Source organism: Chelonoidis abingdonii, chromosome 2 (assembly GCF_003597395.2).
Source record: "Chelonoidis abingdonii isolate Lonesome George chromosome 2, CheloAbing_2.0, whole genome shotgun sequence".
Classification (NCBI taxonomy): Eukaryota; Metazoa; Chordata; order Testudines; family Testudinidae; genus Chelonoidis; species Chelonoidis abingdonii.
Genome location: NC_133770.1, coordinates 223578904 through 223604679, shown reverse-complemented (window position 1 = coordinate 223604679; position 25776 = coordinate 223578904). Strand labels below are relative to the sequence as shown.

The 25776-nt window shown below is 38.6% G+C and overlaps 1 protein-coding gene across 1 annotated transcript in view; it reads left to right on the top strand.

Moving 5' to 3' along the window:
- The window catches only part of CCDC178 (coiled-coil domain containing 178), a 379540-nt gene that overhangs the window by 329188 nt on the left and 24576 nt on the right, over positions 1 to 25776 (top strand). Inside the window, 1 exon segment of the mRNA XM_075061966.1 lies at positions 9176 to 9310. Coding sequence (XP_074918067.1) covers positions 9176 to 9310 — 135 coding nt within the window.

Below are 25776 nucleotides of genomic sequence, written 5' to 3'. Positions count from 1 at the left end.
TGCTAGGAGCCTGGGGAGCTGATGTGCGTCCCAACCTGTGCAAAGCCTGTAATGTCAGAACAGATGGGGAACAAGTTTCATTTGACCCCTCTTCCGCTCATGGACATGTGAGCACAGCAACTCCTTCCACATCCACTGCTTGTCAGAGCTAACTCCTAGCATATTTGGACGTTTGCTTTTATTTTCATATTGTCCCTTATGGCTATTTCCTCTGTGATTATTGTCAACAAACCAGGAACACTTTCCTGTAAGGATCCATTTCTTGAGGAGTTCAAGATCTGCATAGGTTTGTGCTTCAGAACAGATCCAAATTCAGGGCTAAAGTGTATTCACTTCTGCTTTAAAACATCACACCTAAGGAAAATATTCTCTGCATGAGGACAGAGCTCCAAATTTCATTTGAAAAGAACAGCCCTATTCTAAAAGTTGGCCCAAGATTACTGAAAAAAGGGTCTAATGGTATCCAAAGCCCCCCTGTCGGATTTTCAGAAGTGCCTTCAGTGAATTAGGTACAGAAGTCCCATTGACTTTCAGTGGGACTTAGGCACTTCTGAGAATCACACCTCAATTTTTATATTTGTTGAAGTAGCTGTCAGAGAATTGTACATTACATTTTAAAAAACTACCTGCTTCTGAAATGGCTACTCACTCCACTAGGTCCCAAGCAATGTCAAGGGCAAAGAAGAAAAGAGCCTTCTGTGAAGAGACCTGTAAAACTGCTATCTGAGCTGCTCTCATTCATTTACCTAGATTATAAAGTTCATATGGTGGCCTCTTTGGATTCTTTCTTTAGATGCAGAATCTTGCACCCATCCTCCTTATTTCCATTCTCTCTCCCTCTCTCTAGGTCACTGTCTTTATGCTGCTTCTTTAAATTCTCCTCCTCTTCTCTCCTTCCCTCTTTCATATGGCCTCTACTTTCTACCTCTTGCTCTTTGTACTGTGGTCTAGCCGCTTCTTTTACTAATCCACAAATACAATTCAGAGTAGCTACACTACTTCCAACAAAAATAATTTTTCTGCCATCCCCAAAAAATTCAACTACAAGCTCCAAATTTATTTTTCATGAACATACATATGAGCAACACTTTATTCCTGCAAACATTTGCAAAAAGTGTACAAAAAGGATGTGAATGTGATAAATCAAAGTTCAGTTTATTTTCCAAAATGTTCACAAATAATTCTCTCCCCCCCCCCGACCCCTGCCTTAATCCCAGCTGTAGAAATCATACTACACCAAAGCTAATGAGCAAAGCTGAAAAGTGTGGATGGTTTAGGAAAGGCTGCTGTAAGCTATATTATACAACTGCCCAATAGACAGAATTCTTGGGTAAATTGTAGAGTGATTTTACATGGATAAAATGTGAGTAAGACAAAGAGAAATTAAAATGTCTATAATAAAAATAGACTATTTAGAAATCACGTCAACTGTTGGTATTTCATTTCTTCAAAGGGCTAATTCTACAAGAAGCATTTGTTTAATCTTAAAAAAAATCAAATAACTAACAATACCATTAAATAGTGGTGCTAGTAAAAAGAAAAATGTCCTTAATTCATACTACTGTCGCTTTTCCTTAGTTTCTCCCAATAATAGTTAAAACTAAAGTGCCAATCTTGACTTCAGTTTCTCTCTTTATGTTATTTTGTTTTTAGTATGGGTTAACCACAGAGTGTAAGACTGAATTTTAATTTTCCAGGCTTTTGTTAGTTTATTTTCCAACCATTCCTGAAATATAGTTTTTCTTTTTATTATTATTTAACATTGCTAATCTGCTCACCAAAGCTTTCACAACTGGAATATGATCAAAAGACAACTGCATCTTTTCCTGTATACTTGCACATCAGCTGGGAGATTTGGGTTTTCATGAGGCTTTTACTCATTTTTAAAGTATATCCAGGCTGTTGACAAAAGAGCTTTATTTAAATGAGCTATGTAATCTTTAACAGCAGTCTGTGGAACAGATTTGACAATAAAGAAATATCTCATTACCTAGAGCTTTGTATATTATACAGGTGTAACTTGGGAGTTGAGTAGTATAAAAAGATAAATATTAACTGGATTTTTCTCATAAATCTGCCATTCTTACAGTGCCAAAATCTGTAGAGTTGTTGTAATTGTCATTGTTTGAGTTGTAACAATGAATGGAACTGATAAGGCTTATGTCATTTACATAGAATGCAGCATTCACATCACATTATTGAATTAACATGAGACACATATTGGGTCTTCTGATATAAGATTAATATCATTTGAAAATAGAGGAAGTGTAGATTTAGGAATGGCACATTATTCCCTGTTTGAAATGTGATGGTGATCTGCTTAGATCAGAAGATTTTAGTAGGTGACTACTACTAACAGTGACTACTAATTAATAGTAGCAATGAAACTCCTGGTATTTGTTCTGTTTTTGTTTTGATTATATTTTTTCATAGCTTGATGCCTGTTGTTAACAGGTCCTTATTGTATAATTACAAAACAATGTTATGAGAACACAGTATGTCAATTTGGCTGTCAGTTGCAGTATTATCAGTCCAGAGGAGTGCCAAATGAATACAGCTAATGAAGGTATCCCTGATTCATGACAAGCTTTCTACTTTCATTTCCAGTGCCCAGCTCCGCCCTGGCCCACAGCAACTGGAAGAAGCCATTACAGAGAAAGTCTGGCTTCATCCCTATATGCCTGAGCTGGAGTATGCTCAATTGCTCTGTAGAGATGATACATGTGCAGTTCGGTTACTTGTATGAGCTGTTGGGATGGAGCATGCTCAGTTGCTGTTTTGGGTCAGCTGCAAGAAACTCAAGTGCACTTAATGAGAATGGATTCTTTGGAGACTTTAGCTTCTGAAATCATACTTATCTCTACTGAGCATTTTAAAAGACTTATAAATTGGCACAATTTGGGCAGATTTTCACAAAGATCACAAGAAATATGGCCCTGATACAAAGGTCATCCACTACCATGTTTCAACCTCTGCTTCAAAGCATATGGGTGGTAGAACTTTTCTAAGAAAAGGTCATTAGAATTTTTTAGCGTGGAAAAAACACCACATTTATCCTGTTGACCCTTGTCGTAAACAGATAGTTAAGGGTTAATGCCTCTTTTACCTGTAAAGGATTAAGAAGTTCACCTAGCCTAGCTGACACCTGACCAGAGGAACCAATGGGGGGACAAGATGTTTCAAAAGGAAGGAGGGAAGTTTCTTTTGTTTAGAATCAGTTTCAGTTTCAGTCGGAGTGAAAAAGATCAAAGAACCAGCCTTTTATCAGAGTAGTAAGTTTTAGAAAAGAATAAATAGGTTTATGTTTATTTTCTTTTGTAACTTGTCTTTTGTGCAATTAGGGGAATAATCAAATGTGGCTATTCTTGTGTGTACTAAGGTTTTTGCCCAGGGGAACATCCTGTGTTTTAAATCTGTTGTCTGTGAGATCACCTTGTATGCTGTCTCCCAGAGGTTTTTTTCTTTTACCTTTCTTTTCTTTAATTAAAAGCCTTCTTTTAAGAACCTGATTGATTTTTTCCCTGTTTTTTAGATGCAAGGGATTTGGATCTGGACTCACCAGGGAATTGATGGAGGAGTCTCTCAAGGCTACCCAGGGAGGGGAAGGTTTTTGGGGGGAAGACAGAGTTTTCCAGATGACTCAGACATCTGGATGGTGGCAGCAAAACCTGATCTAAGCTGTTAATTAAGCTTAGAAGTGTTCATGCAGGTCCCCACGTCTGTACCCTAAAGTTCAGACTGGGCGTGAAACCTGTGACAACCCCTGACCTGCTCTTGGAGGGTATGTGGTTTTGGGTAAAATATAATCTATTTGCTAAGCATGTGTATAGAAATAATAATGGAATTTATTGAAGCTGTAACAATGAGCACAAGAACCAAAATATGTGTGTTAAAATAGTCTTAGCTATGTCATAAGCATTAAGTGTTAAGGGCTTAGAATGAGCCCCAATATAAATTGGTAGTTGGTGTAAGCTAGCAAGAGTATTATATGCTTTACCTAAGGTTATAAAATTTAGCAATATGTGTCTTGTGATAGTTTAGCAATGCATTATGTGATAAATAGGTAAGCCATGGACAAACATGTAAGGCTATTTTTCCAATAAGGTAATCATGGATCTAACAAAATTGACTTATCAAAATCATTGGACATTGATTGATGCAAGCGAGGTATTAACAGTTAGAAGTTTAGCTGTGGGGAACTGGAATACTACACACACTGGCGGGAGGCTGACATCTTACCATATATGATCCCAGGCATATTTGGATGGAATAGGAAAAGCTGTGTAAAAAATGTGGTTTATCCAAGCTCTTGTTTGGACACCAGAGAATGACATGAGATAACCAGGTAGGAAACCTGACCCAGTGCCCTCCTTTGGGGGTGATCTCCACTTATTTCTTCTATCTTTGTTTGTAAAGATATCCATAAGGTTATAAGTAAGCACAGTGTAAGACTGAGTATGAACAGTGCAAGAAACCACTTTGCTATACTTATGTATATTGATTTTTCTATTATTTCAATTATATCAGTATTAACTAAACCTTGTAAAGTTTCTGTCTTCACCAATTTCATCTTCTTATTTAACTCTGAGTAGCCACCGAAAAAGAACCTGTCATTTGTGACAAGTGCCCATTGCACGCCAATAAATGAGTTTATCGTTGTAAGAATTGATCAGGCTGTAGTCTCTAGCCTCATTCTCTGAAACAGTTGAAGTGTTCTGGTTGAAATTTTCCAACAAATTCACCCTGAGCCAGACACCCAGCGTGGAAAATTTCAGTTCAAACAGTTGAGGTTGGGCAAAATTATAAGCAACTGAAAACAGGGTTTTATAATGGGAAGTGTCAGGCAAACCAGCATTGCCCATAATACTCTCTGTCAGGTATTACTTTATTTAGAACCTTTGGGATTTGCTGTATTAGTCCTTCTTGGAATATGTTAAGCTTTTGTATAATTCCAGTTTGTAGAAATGAAAATTTTAAGCACACGGGTGAAAATCACTAATGCAAAATAGGTATAAGTAAGAGGAGAATCATGCCTATGATCCATGTAATGCCAATACTTAATCTTTGGCCAGAAGTGGTAATTAAAGCAACCTAAGAAGAATGTTAGCCACCACTGAAAATGCACTTCTGGCTTTGGACCTCTCTGTGTTCCGGTCTGGATTTTTGCAGGGTCTACATTCAGTAGCCATAATGAGCCTTTAACCAGATGAATCTCTCTTATAGGTCTATGTACTATGCTATATCTGCCAAACAGTGAGGCTTTGGTCCAGCCCCAGGCAGCTAGGATACCATAATAAAAGCTGGTCTGCTATCAGTCCTGGGTAACAAGATTGACAAGGACTGCTCCCTGTCTATCCTTTGATGCTATGGGTTTGCATAAAGTACTGGCTCTTTTATCCATGCTTTTGGTTCAAAATTTGACCTACCTAAAAATTGTTATAATCTGGTGGGATATGTGCCTCAGAATCTTGGTTCCTCCAATGAGAAATTACAGATAAAGATATTAGGTCTAGTGGTCACATGGATGTAATTCAGCAATGAATTAAATGAAGTCTGTGGTGGTACATTACTGTAAAAACTAGTCTAGGCAAGAACAGAATCAGACCTAGTGTTTTTGTGGGACGCTCCTCTTTGCTGGGTCAGCAGCAGCAGCTAATTAACAACTCCCTTTTTCTTCCCAGAGCTGTGCTGATATTATTCATGATACTGATATATAAACAAAGAATTAAATAAACAGAGCCATATGCTCCCCTCTGCTGTGAGTCACAGAGGGGAGCGACAACAAAAACAGGGTAAAACAGGGCAGTAAAGCTCCCAAACAACAGAATTGGGAGGGCAGCTTCTCCACAGCATACTTCATCTCTCCAGGAGCTTACAGAAGTGCGTCCATGGCAAAGCAATATGGTTAAAGCTTCCTGGTTTATGGGTTAAGGGGAGGGAGGAGCCATTCACTGTAGTATTCTCCCCTCCCAGCAAGGTAGAAATCTGTGGAAGTTAATGTTCCTCCTTGCAGCATTAACCTCTACTCTGTGCCTGCACCAGCCCCCACTATTCCTCTGAGAGGGGTTATTTTGCAGCCAACTGAGCCAATATCACATCCTCAAGAGAGTATCATTGCATGGCAGGTACTGCAGGGGGATTGGAGATTCTTTTCAAGTGAATCCCCAAGGTTTGGAGGTTGTGCTGCTTGTCCCTTTGGTACCCACTCTTTTCTTCAACCTCCGCCATTAAGGGAGCATTTGTCAGAAATGAGGTGAATATCATGCAGTGTCTGGGTTCTCTATCTATTCCTACAGCTTTTATTACAAGAAAGGGCATACTTGTTTATAACTATTTTAAATTCAATTTATTTAGGAATACATAGAAACAAACCATATTTGTCAGATTCACAGGGACAGAGTAATACATTTATTTTCAGATTTCTCAAGGGTTATTACAAGCAATGACACCTACCAATTACTTTACTGCTGGCTTTTTACCTTTGATGTCCATTGGTGTGATAAAATAAAACAGCTGGCAAAGAGTTAAAGACTACCTGTTTGGCACATGACCCAGCAGAGGATTTAAGGGAAGGTTATGGCCTCCTTCCAGGGGACTACGGGTAGGGCTATAATGCAATCAGAGTATGACTGCAAATGTAGACATACCACAGACAGCTTTGATCGCTCTGGCTCAAGTAACAATAGTAGTGAAGCCACCTTAGCACAAGCTAGCCACCCAAATAAGTACACAGGGCAGACTTGTACAGCCTATGCTGCCACTCCTTCATTGTTATCAAAGCTAGCTCAGGTATGTCTATTCTGCTCATTCTAATTAAAGACAAGAGGCAAGTGAGTAAAATTAAAGGAAGATCATGGAGAGGAAGATGGGGTGAGTATAAGAGTGATAGGTCCATGTGCTTGCCTAGCATAACTGAAATTTGCATGTTTTCTGTCACTTCTTTAAAACAGGCATGATAAGGTAGCAATTTCCCCTGTGCACATTGTACTGAATTATTTGTGATAGATGGCACTCAAAAGTTTTGAAGGTTTCATTTGGCTTGGATAAGGCAAAAATATGGATGCAAACAAACCTTCTGGCATCTTTCTGTCTGGCCCCTTTCACGATCCTGAACCAAATCCTTCTGCCCTCACCCAGCCATCCTACCCGGACCTTCATTTTCCTCTCCACAAGAACCCATTATATAACAACATTCCTTCTCGCAGCTTTCAGAACATTTAAAATATTCCATCATGGCTTGCCCTCCAACACTTTCTCTGTTGGGCCGAAGCGGACTGTTTTATTAAAATGCCATGTGTTATTTCTTCCCTTACCTGCCTCCCTGCTGAAGGCCCAGAAAAGCCTCAAATCTTCTGAGATTGGAAAGCAACAGTTGGAATACCAGAGATTTAATGCCCACAGAGACCTCAAGATAGATTTCAGAAAAAGTATTTAGCGTGTTAGAGATCAGAGAGGGAGCAGTGATATGTAGACAAACTTAGATTGAAAAATATGTTCACATTTGGTTTCAGATTTTGGCTGTGATTAGGGCTGATTTTTATATTTTCCCAATTTATTTACCCAATTTTTTATTCCATGTCATTGTAATGCATCTATGCTATTCAAACAGCCAAATTCAAATAAATAAATTATAAATTCTGACATACAAATATATGTTTTAATATTTTATGTCCTGAATTACTAAAATGCTGAGTACTCACCGCTTCCATGACCCAATGGGAGTTGTGGAAGTTCAGCACCTCTGAAAACTAGGCCATTAATTTTGAAAATGCTTATTAATTACTCTGTGGTCCATAATAGTTCCTTTGACATCACTATAATCTATGTCCTTCTGAAAAAGTGGACATTTTTCATATTACTCCATACTGGCTCCTAAGCAATCATGTAAAGGCTTCCTTATTACTGGTCTCATTATTGACTTGTAGCATTGACCTTAATGAATTGTAGCATTTCCAAAGGAATGCTAGAATCTATTTTGCAAATGTGGTTGAAAGGCATGCTCATAAAGGCCATGTGCTAACAATAGCTATGAAATTGTTATTGAAATAATTAGCATGCTTGAACACAAAATCATGTTTCTAAACAAATTAATTTAGTTGGTTTTCATTTGTGTGTTTCCAGATCAGCCAAAGGCACTAGTCCAGATTCTGGAAAAATGCTGGTAGAATTTCAGTTTAAGAAAGAAACCAACTTTCAATTATAAGAGCACACCACTATCTTCAACTACATTTTGTATTGGTAGCTTGTCGATTTTGATTAAAAGCTTTTGTGTCTAGACTGAGACCTGCTATGCAAAGTTTTTCTGTTTGAGTTATAAACACTTGAAAATTATGGAAATACAGACACAGTCTTCACTATGGGATGTGAGAATGTTGCTGCTATAGTAAATGATAAATTGTAAAAATACACTGTTTCCATTTCCTGTTTTAATCATTTCAGTTAGATCCCCTTCTAATCAGGACAGTTCTATGATCTGTAGTATCTTCTTCATATAAAGTCTTATTAAAAAATAGTGTCACTTTTTTCAACAGCTGCACTTGCTGTAATTTAGTGCAGTTAGATGCTTTCATGTCACATAGTTATAGCTAGGTAGATTAATAGTGAGTTCTATCTGGAAATTTCTTTCCTGTTATTGTTCTCCCTCAGCAGTTGATGGCTAAGTTAATTCTCTTTAGTTTTGTCATGCTCTAAAGCACACATTGCCAAGCTTTGATAAGCTTTACAAGGGGAAAAAAGCCATGGTGTCCATCAAAGTTTTAAACTTGCATTTTAAACTTTGCCCTGACCTGATGTGCCGTTCAAAAAGCTTCAAAAGATTATTTTTTTAAGAAAGGTTCAATATGTCCCGAGGCTATCGGTTTTGAGTTAAACTGGGTGAAGTAGAAATATTTTACTCATCAGCTTTGCAGTCACAGAGTTTGCCTCAGCTAGAACAAAACTGCTGAGGCATTTAGAGAAAATTAACCCCCCATCCTGGCAGCCAGATGTGACTGGTTTCTGATGAATGCACATGAGTGGGCTGAAAAATCAAGAGACTGTGAAATTCCTGTCAGGTCCGTACAGTGCAGAATGGGCTATTGACTGCTTTCTATATTTCCCTCCATCATTCTTCTTGAACACTGCCATTAATTTCCTCTCCTGCTCTGACTTTTTTTCCCCTTCTTCCTCCCTTTAGCTCTCTGTGCTGCAAAGCAGGATGCACAGGGCATTGGTGGAGTACTTCAAACAACGAGGCCTCTATAGCCAGGCTGGGCTGGCGAAGTTCCAGGCAGCCTCTCATGAGAATGCTCAGAAAATATTAGCTGTGCAGGTAGGTGATTGCAGAGAAGTAGGAAAGATCATTCTGATCTAGATTGAAAAGCAAATGATGGGTAGTGTGATGAAGCATTAAAACCATATCCCATCAGAGTTTTATAAATTTTTAACCTCTTTAATAAACTGGAATTGCATGAAGGATGAATTCAGTAAGTTAGCACATATACCATGCATAGTTTAGAAAAAGAGAAAGATTAGATTTATTTCTCACAAACCTTTGAAAAGATTATTATAAATACATTGGATATAAACATTTGAAAAATATAAAGGCATTACTACTGCTGTTCTGCTGTTTTAGAAAATGTTATTGTGTACTGTTTTGCAGATCTTACTGCCATGGTAAACAATACTGTCATTTTCATTTTATTTGTATATAATTTCTTTAGTATGAAACTGCTATTTAGCTGAAGTACCACACCTTCATTGTTAGGTTATGTGATAACTCACCTTTATCCACTAATAAACAACACACTGGTGGGGGGCGAAGGGGCAGGGAGGGCAGAAGGGAGGGCACAAGGTTTAACAATGGTTTCCTCACAGGGATATAATGTTTAATATTTTGTGGGTTTTATTTTTCTAGGTATATGTTTACATTTACTGGGGAAAATTGCTTTTATGTAATGTAGTTTAAATGTTCTATTCTTTTTCTCATGCAGTGGTATGTTGTTAATATTTTTGTAAAGCCACTCCTTTCAGTCTTTTCCCACAGTTAATGACCATAACCAGCAGGCATTTGAGAAATGTTTGTAAAAGACTGAAGTGAAAAATGTCTTCAGTTCTGTTCTTTGCAAAATACATAAAAAAAAATGTAGCTGCTAGATCTTTAATGCATCATATTCTTATAAATTTTAACTTCTATTTTCCGCTATAGAGTTTTGCTGTGCAGTCCTTAGGATGCCATATTCATATTAAACTTTAATATTATGCAATTCCATTTCACAATTATTATTAGCATGATGTAAGGAAAAAACGAGCTTGAACAAAACTTTTCGAACTACTATAAATTGCATCATCACTGTGATCCAGTCTCAAAACCATCATTGAGGATTTTTTTAAACCTATGGCTTTTGTTATATACATCCAAATGTGTTTCATTGTTGAAGATTCAGAAAATCCAAATCATAGTAACGGAAAAAAAGAAAAGGAAAAACTAATTGAAAAATAAAAATAGAATGAGATTTTCTACTCTTCTAGTGATTTGAAATGCTCCATTAATTTTTATGGCATATTTAGTCAGCATTCTCTTATTTTTGTCAAATATTATACTAGAAGTGTGTGCTTATTAAGACAAATAAGCAGTTAATTATACTTAAAATTTTACATTTAAAATTTGAAAAACTGGAAATGCTTCCTTTTGAATCTCACAGTGGCATAGCTATGATGATGAGTCTTGATCTTTTTTGTATTCAACTTCTCTAACTGTGTTGAAGAAAAGAGGTGATTAATATGCAGCCTAGAGCTCATGAATAATAACAAGTTACATAGAAGCCACAGGTGTCAGTTGGTTTCCTCACATATGAATCTTTAAGTTAGTCTAGGCTAATGTTATGTAGCATTTTAATGGCAGTGCTATCAACATAACCTGTCTATATTGTATCAATAACTAGTCTATATTGTAATGAATGAGCTCTCTGGAAATCCTTTGTTCTTGCATAAAATAAATGATTTCTATCATTCATATTGAGAATAAATTGTCTCTATAAATTCAGTTATCCTGAACCATTGAAGTAGCTAGAAGTGGGCCTATACCCATCCTTCAGACACAAACCTCATCAACATTTGGGGAAGTTCAGGTCCAAATTTTGCAGCTCTGAACTATTTTTAAAAACAACATTTTACAATAGTTAGTGTTTCAGAAACACTGGAACAGTGTATTTTCCATGTGCTGGTGATACCCATTCTAACATGGATTCTGTTATTCTAATACCCCTTCTATGTTCGTTACTTGAAATGGCTCTTTATGGTAGGGCTTGCCTACATGGTGGTTAATGCATTCTGAGGATGTGTGATTTCTAAAGCAGATTAACATGCTGCGCATTAACTGGTCCCTGCTGGTGCGCTTTAACACAGTGCTGTTTGAAACAGTACTACGTTAAGGCACACCAGGGAGCCTTTAGTGCACACTGGTGTCAAGTCTGGGAGCAGGGGTAGCATGAGGGGTGCCCATGTGGACATGTGCAGGAGTGAAGTGTACCAGTGTTCGGTCTACACAGACCAATTGATGGGAAACAATTCATGCTCTTTTGAAATTGCACCCTCAGAGAGCACATGACCACATTAAGTCCAGACAAGCCCATAGGAAACATAGAAAATTATAATGGAAAAGCTAGTTCAGTTAGGCCATAGAAAACAGTTCTGAGGTATTTAAAAGCGTGTTTCCTGTCAGCAAAATGTAATTGTATTTTGTAATTCCCAGCATATGGATTTTTGCATTTCTGCGTGAACTGATGCCTTCAATTTAGCTTTGTTAGTGCCAGATTGTCTCTATCCATTTAGCAAATAGCTATATAAGCTCTTTTACTGGTGTCTGACATCATAGTATCTGAGTGCTTCCTAAGTCTAAAAAATGACAATAATGATACCTCTCTCCTCCTTTTTCACCAGCAAGAGTTGAGCTTGGTTTGTTATTTTTGTTATTTAATATTTGTATTGTGGTAGTGCCTAGAGGCTGGGGCCCCATTGTGCCAGGCACAGTGCAAATAAAAAGACAGTTACTGGCCAGAAGACTTTACATTCTAATAACGTACATTGGATACAATAAACAGATAGGATGGAACACAAGATAATAGTGACAGTCATGAACAGTGAAATAGGCAGAAGTTACAGCACACAAGGTGCCTAACCATTCTCAAGAGTTTCGTAGGCACCAGGGCTTAGGTGGGTTGTAAGGAGAGATTTAAAGGAGGATAATGTAGTGGCCTTGCAGATTTTTACAGAGAGCTCCTTCCTCAAACACCTGGTGACATATGAGAATGCATGGCAGTGCTTATTGGAAAATTTGACAAACGGACAATCAAGGGCAGTGTCATTAGCAGAGTGGAGTTGGGACTTGACGTCGTGTAAGTATACATGAGTTCACAGATATGGTGGGGATAGGCCGTGGAGTGCCTTAATAGTGAAGATAAGAAATTTGTGTATGATGTTATGGTGAAGAAGTGGGGGTCAGTGGAGCAATGCAAAGAAAAGGCGTGACATGGTCAAAGAGATGAACCAAGAAGAAGATTTTTTTTGCTATAGGGTTTTGAATGGATTTTAAATCGAGCAAGATGAGATTTGTCAAAACCAGAGAGAAGGATGTTACAGTAGTCAAGACACATGATGATGAGGGTCTGCAGGAGAATTTTAGCTGTGTGGCTGGAGAATTAAGGCCAGATCTTGCATAAGTTTTACAGGCAAAAGCAGCAACATTTAAACACTGCTTGAATTAAAGGGTCTAGAGAGAGGGACAAGTTGAAGATAATACCCAGGTTTCAGGCCTGCATGACAGAAACAATGGTGGTGTTTTCCACAGTGACTTTAAAAAGAGAGAGAGTAGAGGATTTGAGGGAAAAGATAAAAATCTCTGTTTTGGTCAGATTAAGCTTGAATGGATGGCTGGATGTCAGTGATGAGATATCAGAAAGATGGACTGAAATTTTAGTTTGGACAGAAGGAGATGGGTAAGAGGTGGAGCGGTAGATTTAAGAGTCATCATGTCACAATTGTTGAAGTCATATACATGAATAAGATAACCCAGAGACAATGTAGAAGGAGAAGAGCAGGGGCCCAATATGGAGTCCTGTGAGACTCCCCCTGAAAGATGGAGCACTGAAGAGGAAGATCCTCCAAATGAAACACTGAAGGAGCACTTAAAGAGGTAGGAGGAGAACAAGGAGAGGATTGAGTCACAAAAGCCAAAGTCGGACAAGATTTCAAGAAGAAGAGTGTGGTTGACAGTGTGATAAAGGAGCTGAGAAGTCAACTAGGATAAGAATGGAGTGTTATATCTATTTGTTCATGTGCTTATGTCTGAGAAAATAAACATATGAAATTGGGTTGCTATTGTAGGAAATCTTGGGTAAAGAGAGAGGCTTTACTCTCAGTTCTGATTGCCACAAAGTTGTTGATCAGTCATATTTCATTTGGCAGCGTTCCATAATTTGCATTCTGGCCAGGAAACTGCAGAAGCGGCCAGTGTGAAAGGCCATCTTCATGATTCCATCCCTGCAGATTACCTGCTGGCCTTCCATGGCCCCCTGGCACCACAGTTGCTGCCCAGAATCCCTTTGGGAGGGATCCCTCATAATGGGAAAGAAAAGCACCTACATTAATGATGACTGGAAAAAATATGTTTTCATAATTGTCTCACTTAAAATGTATAAGTCAAGAGGCCAAGTCCTGCAATGATTTACCAATTGTAGAGCTTACTCTTGGGAATAATCACACTGAAATCAATCAAATTGTTCACGATAATAAGCAGTATACCTGGTAATAAGCATGACAGGCTGCTTGCTGTCTCTGGAGCATTTAGTTCAAGCTGTCCATAAATCCCCATTCCACCTGAGCACCTAGAGCCAGCTGGCCCAGCCCTAAAAGTGACTGCCTTTTAAGTGGCAGAGTTTCATCACAGACTTAAATTATCCTTGGACAGTTGGGGCCAAGTTCCCTGCTTTGCCAAGATTATGCACAATAAGGCAGAGGGGGAGTCACCAGGGAGCCTGCTACTGCTCCCTGCTTCTCTGCAAAAACCTAAAATAGATTGCAGCAATGTGGGGGTTTCCCAACATGCAACAGCTGTTTGCAGAGCCAAGGCACTGTCCAACTAGTTGAGCATAACCAGAATACATTGCACTCCATGTAAACCTCCTCCTTGCCTCCTGCCTCAGGAGCTGTGAAGAAGATGGTGTACCTGGAAGATGACTGTGCTGGTTCTATACTTGCTGGGCACTCCCCAGTAGTTAGGAGGATACATCCAAGATCTGTTCCCTTTTGGTCACCTGAGCAGCGTAAAAAGAGTAAAGTGGAGCAGTAAATTATCACCATAACTTGGAATCAGTTTGTACAATTTATCAAACACATTGGATCTTTTCATAACAGACTTTGTATGGTTGTTATTTATTAACGTGTGTGGCAGGTATGAGAGATTAGAAAGCATGTGCTAAGTAGAGAAAAGATAAGGGTCGAAGGGTAAAAAAGACAAAAACACTAGTGGCATCCAAAGCACCAAATATAATGAGTATCTCCTATGAAGCCAGAATTTCTGGGACCACCACCTGATCAGGAATACACACTCATCATTCTTTTTCCACTGGTTACGGGTTCCATATTTTCTCTAACATGCTGCTAGAACTGGGAATAAAATGCACATTCAGAAAAGCTTTTGATTTTTATGCTTTTTTTCTAAACTAAATGTATATGATCATGGAGGACATCTACTTTTGCCCATGTATAATATATGAATGCTTTAACCCATTCTTTTTTTTTCTAAAAGTGAAATATATATACTATTTTACTTTGCATAGCCCCTTTTATTTCAGCCCTAAAAACTTTTTAAAATGTAGATTCCAATTCTAACATTACCCATGTAGTCACTTTGTGTTTTCATGTTTAATTTCTGCCTTTGAAATAGAAGGGATCCATTAAGTGATCATACTCACAGTGATTATGCTTGCAGTGGAAAACACAATTTAAAAATGTCAAATTTCAGTTGTGATGTTTAAAAAAAGGATTAAGGATTTCACTTTTATAATATAAGAATAATCATGCCTGAATGCCAATTTACAATGGAGTACATTGCTGATGCATGAGTCATTGGCTCAAATAATTCGTGCTGGCAATTTTGGCCTATTTACTTATATTTTTGGAGAGAAGAGTACAGGAAACTTACTTCTTGGGCAAGATTATCATGTCTTCGTACAATCTTCCCACCTCTCTCATGTTAAAAATCTCCCTTCATACTATCCGAGAGCACCCAATGGCAGAATTTGACAGATCAGAATTTAAGGGGGATCTAATCAGGGTCACCCAGAGGGGGGAGCAAGTGGGACAGTTTACCCCGGGCCCCACAGGGGCCCCCAGGAGAGTTTTTCAGGGGCCCTGGAGCGGGGTGGAGTCCCGAAGACCTGCAGCGAGGGGGTCCTTCCGCCCCAGGACCCGCCGTCAAAGTGCCGGGTCTTAGGTGGCAATTTGGCGGCAAGAGGGTCCTTCCGCTCCGGGACCCGCCGCCAAAGTGCCCTGAAGACCCACAGCGGGGGGTCCTTCTGCCCCAGGACCCACCACCGAAGTGCCAGGTCTTCAGCGGCGAGGGACCCCCACCGCCAAAGATCCCAGGCCCCCTGAATCCTCTGGGCGGCCCTGGATCTAATTTAAACAGTGTTTTCCTTAAATTCTGTGGAGCTTTCAGATGTCTTTAATGTCTCTGAGGGAAGAATTTGTGTGGAACTAAGCAAAAGTTCCATGTGGAGGTCATGCACTAAACTGACTTTTGATCCAAACATAATTGCATGGGAGTTAAAGCCCATAATATTCCATAGGAGCTTATGCCAATTTTTCTGAAAATCAAAGCTGTCCAGGTTTGAGGCATGTTGGTGCAGTGATATGCAGGAAAATACACTGCTGTTATGTGTGCTGTCCTTGTTCTATAGATCACTAGAGGATTTCAGTTTCCAGGACACCTTGCAAAACACTAAATATATTTTTCAATCAGTTACAGAATACGAAATATTTTAAGAAAATAATTCAGATTAAAAAGGTTAGGTGCACACTCACACAGCAGTGTAAAATGTGGGTATTTGCAAAAGGTATTTGAAATTTTGTCTAGTAAGTAGTACAGTACCGTTGTGGAGTTTTGATTATTTGGTTCTTCAGTAGCTTAGGTATTCATCTACTTTAATCGTGACAGTTATGAATGTTTTATGGTAATCTGGTGAATTACCTGAAATAGCAAGTGTTGGCAGAACTTTTGAAGCTTCTTGGTGATGAATGTATCTATGTTTAGCCCTGTAACTATAACTCAATCCTGACCTTCCTCAATTTAGACCATCCTTTCTAGGTGAAGGTGATTTTTTTCAGCTATAGTCCTATTGCCAAAATTGTCTTTAGGGCTACATACTGGGAAAGACAGTATCATTAGTATCATCTCTGAAACTTTATATTGTTTGATAAATGGTTTCCTCTGATACTCAAACCACAGGACTGCCATTGAAAGAGTACGTAAAGATTGTGGGCCTGGCTCTCCACTGCTTTGTCCCTTGCATAGTCATTCTCAGTTGTACAAAGTGGCTATAGAAGTCTACCATCAGTTCTCAGAGATTGGAGAATTCTGATTTGATAGTTAAATGACTACATAAGGTGCAAGGCAGAAAAGGATCAGTTCCCTTTTGTTTCAGTTCAACTCCAATGTTCTTGCACTATTTATGGCTTTTCCCAGTTGCACTAAACTTTATGAATTATCCTGGGGTCTTTTTTAAATCGCTTGGACAGGATTATTAGATGATGCAATTCAACATAACCCGGTCACTTCAGTGGAATTATACTAATTTACACCAGAGGACATCTATCCTATTATGTTCTTTGTCCCATATCCTCATCTGGGCAATTTAGCAGAGGTCAGCAAAGGAAAGAAATCCTCCCTTCCAAGGATGTAAAGTGTCAGGAAAGTTGCTGCAATTATCCTTGTGGCTCCTGCATCCTGTAATGAGGAAACAGTCAGTGGATCTGCATAGTCCAGTATGATCCTGGCATCCTGTTCAACTGTCCTCATGCAGAGTACCCAAATGCAGTTCCTCTTAGGACAGGGCCATCTATAATCATGGACACTGGTGGCAGGGTCTTCCCTCCTGTCTTCTGAAAACAATTCATTCATGGTGTGCTTCTTATTTGTCAGATGGTAGTTAGTTTGTTAAGACCATCTTTTGTTCTCTAACTTATTAACACAGGTGTGTTATGGTGTCCCTCAGGGTTGATGATCTTCAAATGCTTTATGCTCACTCTTTTATTTTTCTCTGTTATGGGTTGAGTTATCACCATTTATGCTGATTACACTCAGTTGCAATCTTTTTTGCCTGCTGATTTCACTTTAGCAGTCTTGCTGTTTCTGTCTTGTCTTGGAGACATATGGAGTTAGATGACAGATAACTTTTCTTAAGGGGACATTGCTACACACTTTTTAATTAGTTTTAAACTTTTTCATATTTACTTGTGATTATTTGTAGTAACCATTTAGAAGATTGAACATAAATTTCACTGGGAACCAATTCTTCATTTGTAAACTTTTTTGTATGTTGAAAGTGGAATTGTGACAAGTAAGACAGCTGTTTTTTGTTTCGGCTCATATGGGCTAGTGGCTTTTGACTTGAACAGTTTGTCAGGTAAGGCAAATGAATGTCCTTGCACCCCACCTGAATGGCCATGCTTCTACCAATAAGATCCAAATTCTATTTATCTTCATTGGCTCAAGATGAAGTGCACACTGAACATATTGGAACTTTCTGTTCTTCCTTGTAATGCTTGCCGTATACTTTTTATGTAGGAGTATTTTCATTTCACCTACCAGGAGGGCCACACTTACTTGGATTTCCAATTAATATGTTCTTCTAATTAAACATGGAGGTCAGTACATAGGATGTCACTTCAGAAGTCTAAGACTTTTCCCCTTATGCTTATGTAATCTGGATCAGAATCTCTGGCTTTATTCACAATCTGATCTCAGACTTGGTCCTTTTAAATCAGCATACTGTTGAGTTTTGTGACTAGGTAGATCCAAATGATGACCATATCAAGTTCTCCCCAGACTCTGTGGATTCACACCTTTCATGTTGGTGACACAGTGGCAAGAGCAGTTGACCCTGGCATGGGTTCTCATTAATACTCATGTTTGATGATCTATATGATGGAGGGGACATCTTTGGGGAGAAAGCAGAGGCTAGTCTCAAAAAACACCTTTGATTTCCTTGACTCTCTGGTCCATTCCTTCATTTCTCATGGCATAGAGCAAAATTCTGATGTCCGTACTCAGACAAATCTCCCATTAAAATATATGAGGTGACGTGCATATAGACATGTGTATAGCACTTGGTGTAAATGAATTGCATTTAGGTTTTGATGCCTTAGTGCCCCACCCTCGTCAAGCAAAGTATCACTTCCTCTAAAGCACTGACGCCAATCTTGATGCCTCTTAGTAATTGTGTATGGCCTCCAGTGACGCTGCTACTAATACTGTCTGCATGGGTAATCAACCCAGTATATCCAAAAGGCAACAATAGAAATATTGCAGGACTTGCTAACTTCATATAAAGAGAGTTGCTTCAGTGGCGATGTGCCTAATCCAAGTGTTTAACCTCCTCCTTTACAGATGCTAAAGTTCTAGGTTCCTCTTTCTACAAGCAGCATAAGCCTCACTTTTTTTTGTAAAGGTTCCTCTAGCCAGCAAATCATAAACAGCTTGGGAGGCTCTACTTACTGAAGGTTAGACTAGGAGCCTTCTACTCTGGTTACCTCAGACACATAAGTAATCAATATGATTCAGCATATCCACCTTTTTTCCCAGAATACCTCACAAATTGGTCCACAAGGGAATGCATTCAAGCTCAATGGTATCCAGAAGTGATGACGCCAGAAATCCAATACCTCTCTGTAAAAAATATCATCTAGCCTGTGCATGGTAGTGAAAAGGGGAAACCGTTTTTATTGTAGATACTCCTTGGTAACCAAAAAGAGAGAAGAATTGTGATCCATCCTGTCTCTTAGAAACCTGGCATAAGCACCAATGATACTGCCCATGCAAAAATGCTAAGAACTTTTTCATTGTAGGGAAGTGTAATAGTAACTGTCAAACTAACCCAGTTGAGCTTGGACTAGTGCCACACAACAGTGCTACAATTCAAAAAATACTTTTTCCACTCAAAGTTTAAATGAACAGTAACCAATGCTGCATGACCTTTACCTCCATTAGAAAACTAAGCCCACTGCTCAACAAATAATTTATAATAATAATTTCCTTTGTATAGTTCTGGAGTTGAGAACATGAACTGCTGCAGGTCATATTTTTATTTCATAGGACCCCTGCCTCATTCAGTGTACAGAATGGACACTGTTCACTTAATGAGCAGCTATTCAGCATGTTTTTTATCCCTTGTTCAGTGTGTGACCCAGGCCTTATTTACTTCACATTGTTCAAACCTGCTCTGAAGACAATTATTAATTCCTTCATGGGATTTTCTATGGTTCTCATCATTACATTATCCATATGCTTCAGAAACATTAATAAATTTATATTCACAAAACTCTTGTGAGGTGACGGGCTATTTTTATTCCCATTTTACAGATGGGGAGCTGAAGAACAGAGAGATTATGGTCAAAGTATCTTCTAATTTTGGGTGCCCACTTTGGGATAACTAGGACCTGATTTTTCAAAATACTTAGCATTAAATAGCACTTTATCTGTTCAAAGCACAGCTCCTATTGACTTCAGTTGCAGTTGTGAGTGCTCAGTACTTCTGAAAATCAGATCCCAGTTTTTCTAGTTGGACAACCAGAAAATGAGGAACACAGCTGGTGATCACCTGTGAAAAGTTTGGTTTAAAAGACTTGCCTAGAATCACATAGGAACTCTGAGGTGCAGGGAGGGATGGAATCCAATTCTCCAGGCAATATTTGACTGCTTTAACTATGAGACCATCCTTTCTCTTCCGGCAGTCCCCTGCTTCATTTACTTCACACCTTCCAACTTCTGCAACAAATGAAGCAGTGGTCCTACAGACAAGTCTCCTTCACTGCATAACTCAGATTGATTCCCAGAGCAAGTCCATTCTGTGCACTGAATGAGGCAGGGATCCTGTGAAAAAGTAGTATGTGATCATGTAATTAAAGATGGTATCATGAAGCATGTGCACAGGGGATTGAACTGAGGGTCCTGGCTCAAGCAGCTGGCAACTTGGAACCATTATCTGAGCTGGGAGCCAGATGCCTCAAAGACTTGAGAGCCCCCAGGGATTCCTGGCTTCAAGGCAGGCAGCTTGGAAGCGTTGAGAGTCCTGGCTTCCAGGCTCCCTGCTCCCCAATTATGAGACTGGCAGCCCTGAGAAACCAAATCTAGCCAGGGATGCTGAAGAGCCAGGCGAGTTAGCTGGTGGGAAACTAGGCAGGCAAGTTTAGAAACCTGTCTGGCAGGGAGGATTCCACTGGAATCTTACCTATGTTCCAGCAGAAGGTCAATCAAATTGACATGTTTTACTTCTGAGTCAACTAATTGTCATTTTCTGATGGAAAAATACTCCATCCAAAAATTTCTTACCAGTTTTACTTCTTATTCATTCTCTCCTCCAGTGCTAATACCCTTGTGCTTCAGAGTTATTTAGTTATTTTAACAGACTTACTGGTACGTGGAACAACAGAGCGGAAGACATACAATTACAAATAAAATTCCTTAAAATAACTTGGTATATCCTGTGAAATTTTGTAATTTTTTTGCAAGGATGTATCACAGTTTCCCACCAGGACCATTATTATTTTCACCCGTAATCATTCACCAAGATGGAGCAAAATAGATAAATACTGGGCAAGTCATCATTTTGGCACTATTTTCTTTGGTAAAATAACAGGAAACGTTAGCTTAGATATTTCTGTGAATTCTCCAGTTACGTTAACATACACTCATCCAGCCATAAAGCTGTTAATAGCCTTCCAAATAAGGCTCTGGAATAGCTATAGCTGATGCAAAATGTTGCATTTAGGATTCTTTTGTCCTCTAATGACTATGCATACTTATTTGGGTGTGTATATTTAGAGCAAGGGGCTGAGAATGAGGTATTCAAATCCAAATGAGGTTTTAGCTAGGATATGGGGTTCAAGTGTGAGGCTGAATCAGAAGTAGTGTTTGGATTGGATGTGATGGTATTGCAACCTCATGAGCTGCTCATGTGAGATTTGGGCCCAAAGTGCAGATGTTGTACAAGGTCATTTGGACAAGATTTCTATAATCTTGAATAGGTGGAATATAGAGAGTTTTTATATTTATTGGTTTAGTTAAAGAAATCAGTGGTAATTTTCCATGAGCAAGGAATGCAACAATGAGCCAAAGAAAAAGGTGGTTATTTATCCACTATACATCAGAAAAAAGATCCAAAAATATTTGCTAGATTTGCCTTCATTGCAATAGATGCCTCCACTTTATAACTACGAAAAATTAGAAATGTAGTATTTTGGGAGGACACGGCTGGGGTGGAATATTATGAAGTCATTGCCATATTATCAAATACTGACTGTGATGTTTCAAGTTAAAAGTAGGAATTTAAAATCAATTTAGCTAGTGCAGTGAGTAACAAATTAGGGAGATATGATTATGACATTTTATAGTGATGATTTAACCTTGCAGCAGCACTTTGGGCTATCTGGGGTTGAATTACCTCCTTCTATCCATTTGTAGCATACATCATGCTGTATCACAGGTTTAAAGATGAACTGCTTACATGCTGAAAGCTTCTTTTTGGCAGGTCCTCTGTTTTTGTCATTATTCAAATTAATTATGGATCTCCAGTAAACATGTTGATATATCATAGATTATAAACTCATCTATTGAACTCTTAACCATGGTTGCAAAGCAGATTATCTTATTTAAAGACAGTGGTTTAAAAATGTAGACATTTAATTTAATTATCTTTTCCCAGAAGTATATAAAGAAATCAGAATCCTAGGGTGAATAACATTATGATTGTATAAGCAAACTTACAATAGCATTTTTGCCTCAAACTCAATAATTTTAGTTATAATCACTAACTATGTTTTTGTTTTACAGAACCAGTACGATTTGGAAAAAGAATAAAATTGCTTTTAAAGTACAAAAATAATTATGAACCACTTGAAACGTAATGTCTGTGTTTTATTTCTCATCAGAATTCATTAGTGTGTAACATCAATAATTTAGCCCATCATTTGCCAACACTGACTTGGCTCAGTAGTTCAATCATGTAACCCTGTAAACTCACTTTCCATTAAAATGAATGTTGCTGACAAAGGATAACTAAAGAGATACTTCATTTATTAACTAAAGAGATACTTCATTTATCAACATTTTTAAATTAGGAGTTTGGGACCACAGATGCTTAGCTGGATAAATTATTCAATGGAATTTTTACATTAGGCCTAAAGACTTCTGTAAAATTAAATACAATGTTATGTGAAATTATAGCTGTCTTTCATTTATGTAACATGTAATTCATAGCATTCTATTCCAGAAGCCAACAGAGCCACCTGCAGAGAAACAAATGACCTACCAGAATGAAAACTTGACTGTCTTATTCAGAATTATAACGTGTAATAGTTACCCTATATCCTGATTGACTCAACCAAGCATTTCTCATAGAAAAATAATAACTTCTTACTACACACAGTCTAATCTCCCAAAGTCACAAAATATCAATTTGAGACATTAAATATGTTTAAACTATTTTATGGTGAGTCATATCCCCAAGTTATTCATTATCTTCCCCAAATACAGCCTTTAAGACATTCAGATTCCACGTCCATTGTCTTCGTCCCTTGCCTTTCCAATGTTTGAACCTCAATCAATCACTTGTGCTATTTTAACAGGACACTAGTTGCATTTTCTAAACTTCTGACCTACATCTTTCTGATAGGCTGACACGTCACAACTTGGACATAAGTATTTTTTGTGTTTTTGAAATATTTAGACTTTTACAGCACCTTGGGACAAAAATGAGAAATCAGTTAAAGTTCCTGCTCTATTATGACCTTTCTGACTAGGTCTCTCTGAGAAGATAAGACTCTCTGGGAAACCTGAGGCTTTTTGGAGGAGAAACCAATGGACTATTCAGGACTAACACAAAATAACTGCCGTCTGGCTTCCCCTTTTGGTATTGTACACTCCTAATGCTGCCAGTCCTGTGCATGAACCAGACATCAGGGCTTAAGCAGCTCAGAAACGAGCCTTTTGCTTAATGGTTTCAATATAAACTACTATATTACCACCCTTCCACTTTAAATTCTTTCCCTTCTATTTGGAGGATTACTTCTTTCTGACAAGACATGGTACTGTCTCCCCAAAGGAGCTTCCTTATCCCTCTCCTCTGGGCTTAGTTTTGATAGTATTCTCAGGCCAAACACCAGACCCTTTCTGGGCACTGTTCTGAGTAAATTGCCTAATAACCTTGTACCATTAGTGCATTCTGCTCCCTCTGGCAGGCTTAGGAGTGTAGGATCAAGATCAAAGCTCTTCTTTACATCTTTCACCAAAAGTGATGTTTTTTCAGAATGTGTGGGACATTCTTGCTAAGTCAGAGCTCAATGGGAGTTGAGTGTAAATGTGCTGGACTGAAGAGAAAGATTATGATTGAGACTGAGATCGGACAGAAACTAAATGCTGTTACATAATTAAGAAGGCTAAGGAGATTTGTGAGAGGAAAATCCCAGTGTAAAGTATTGTTGTTTCTCTTTTTATCTTGTGGTTTGCGGAGACTATCCCTCAGAGAGCTACTCAGGCCTCACGAAGAACTTTGACAATCAATATAGAAACTATTCTTCTTCAATATAAGCTTGTATATATCTTCTGTTCTTTGGAATTAAACTCTGTTGCATGACTATGGAACCTGTAGCTCTCCTTTTGACTCTGTGTCAGTTGTTAATGCTTTTATTTTAAATGGGCCAAAAAGATGAGGGTTGAAGTCTTGCACTAGGATATTTATTTCTTACGTCTTAAAATTCCATTTACTACTAATCAATTCCGTACATTGTCTCCTAAAAAATTACATTAATTTTTCTTTCACCCCCCCCCCCTCAAAATTTTGATAGGCCACTACAGCTCCACTGTTTTGCTTTGACATCAGAGCTTCCATAGAACTTCACTGGAGCATGGTGATTGCCCATTATGACTCCAATAAATCCCGTTTTAATACTATTTAGCATAGATTTTCAAAGTTCCTCTTTATCATGTTGTAGCAGAATATTAAAATAATAAAGAGAAACTTAAAAACCCTGCCAAGTAGTGAAAAAGTAATTTATTCTGTGATAGTGTAACACTGACAGACCCTGATATCAGCGAGCGGGATCAAACTTGGGATCTCTGGAGCTTAGTGCATGAGCCTCTACAGCATGAGCTAAAAACCAATGGACTATTAGTTAAGGTGGTAGAGCAGACTCATTAATATCTCTCTCTAAGTGGTCTCAGTGCTGCTAGATGGGCCAGAACACCACACCCAGGAAGTATGTGGGTTACATACTTACCCTAGTTGAGGAAGCAGTCCTGAGCTTCAGAGACTTCTCAGTTGATATCCCAGATGAGCCTCCACTTGTAACACCAACAGATCCCAGTCATCCGCGGGTGGGAGCAAACTGGGGACCTGTGGAGCTTAGTGCATGAGCCTCTACTGCATGAGCCAAAAGCCAACTGGCTGTTAACTAAGGCTGTAGAGCAGATTCATTAATATCTCTCTCTAAGTGGTCTCAGTCCCATTAGATAGGACAGAACACCACACCCAGGAGGTATGTGGGTTACAATAGCATCTCACACCAACCATCAGGAAGCAAGAGTGCTATGTGCTCAAGTGTCAAAGCAGAAGCCTGATCCCATTGAAGTCACTGGTAAAACTACCATTGACTTCATTGGATGCAAGATTAGGCCCCACAACTGCTACTTAGGACAATCACAGGGACGGAAAGCCCTGATCCAATAAACTCTCACTTTCTTTCTTTGGTCTGAATCCAGGCAGCATAGTTTTTCCAATACACTTTGTTGATAATATAGGAATTGCCATAGTGTATCAGAGACTGTGGTCCACCTAGTCCATTATTCTGTCACTGACAGGGCCAGCATCAAATTTTTAGGAGAAAGTGCAAAAAATCCTTCAATAGGCAGGCGTGAAATAATCTGCCCTCCCTTCCATGAAAGCCTGTTCCTAATCCGTAATAATTAAAGACTGTCATAACCTTTTAAGTATAAAATGTTGTATGCCTTCTAAAGTATTTGTTAGCATTAGTTATTATCATTCTGGATATTCATATTATCCATATAAATGTCCAATCCTTTTTTCAATCTTGCTAAATTCTTGGCCTCAATGACATCCTGGGGCACCAAGTTCGTCAGTCTAATAATACATTGTGTAACAGATGATTGTCAACAGAAAAGGTCAAATGATACTCTGTTTTGTCTGAGGTTGCAATATTTAATTTAACAAAAATTAATAATAATTTTAACAAAGCTATAAACTGCGCATTCTAGGCTCTGAGAGGCCAAAATATTTCTCCAAACTTATTTTTCTTCTCAAACTCATTTTAAACCTGATTCCAGCTGTTTAACCATGGGCCAAATAACCATGTGGGGGCATGTGCTCTATCCCAGTGGAAGTTCTTGGAGTACAAGTGGAGCACGGTGTCACATTGGGAGTATTCTAGAGTGCAGAGAGAGCAAAGACTTTGAACTGGTACAGTATATATTTCACCCTCTGTCGGGCCTACTCCTCTGATGTGGGA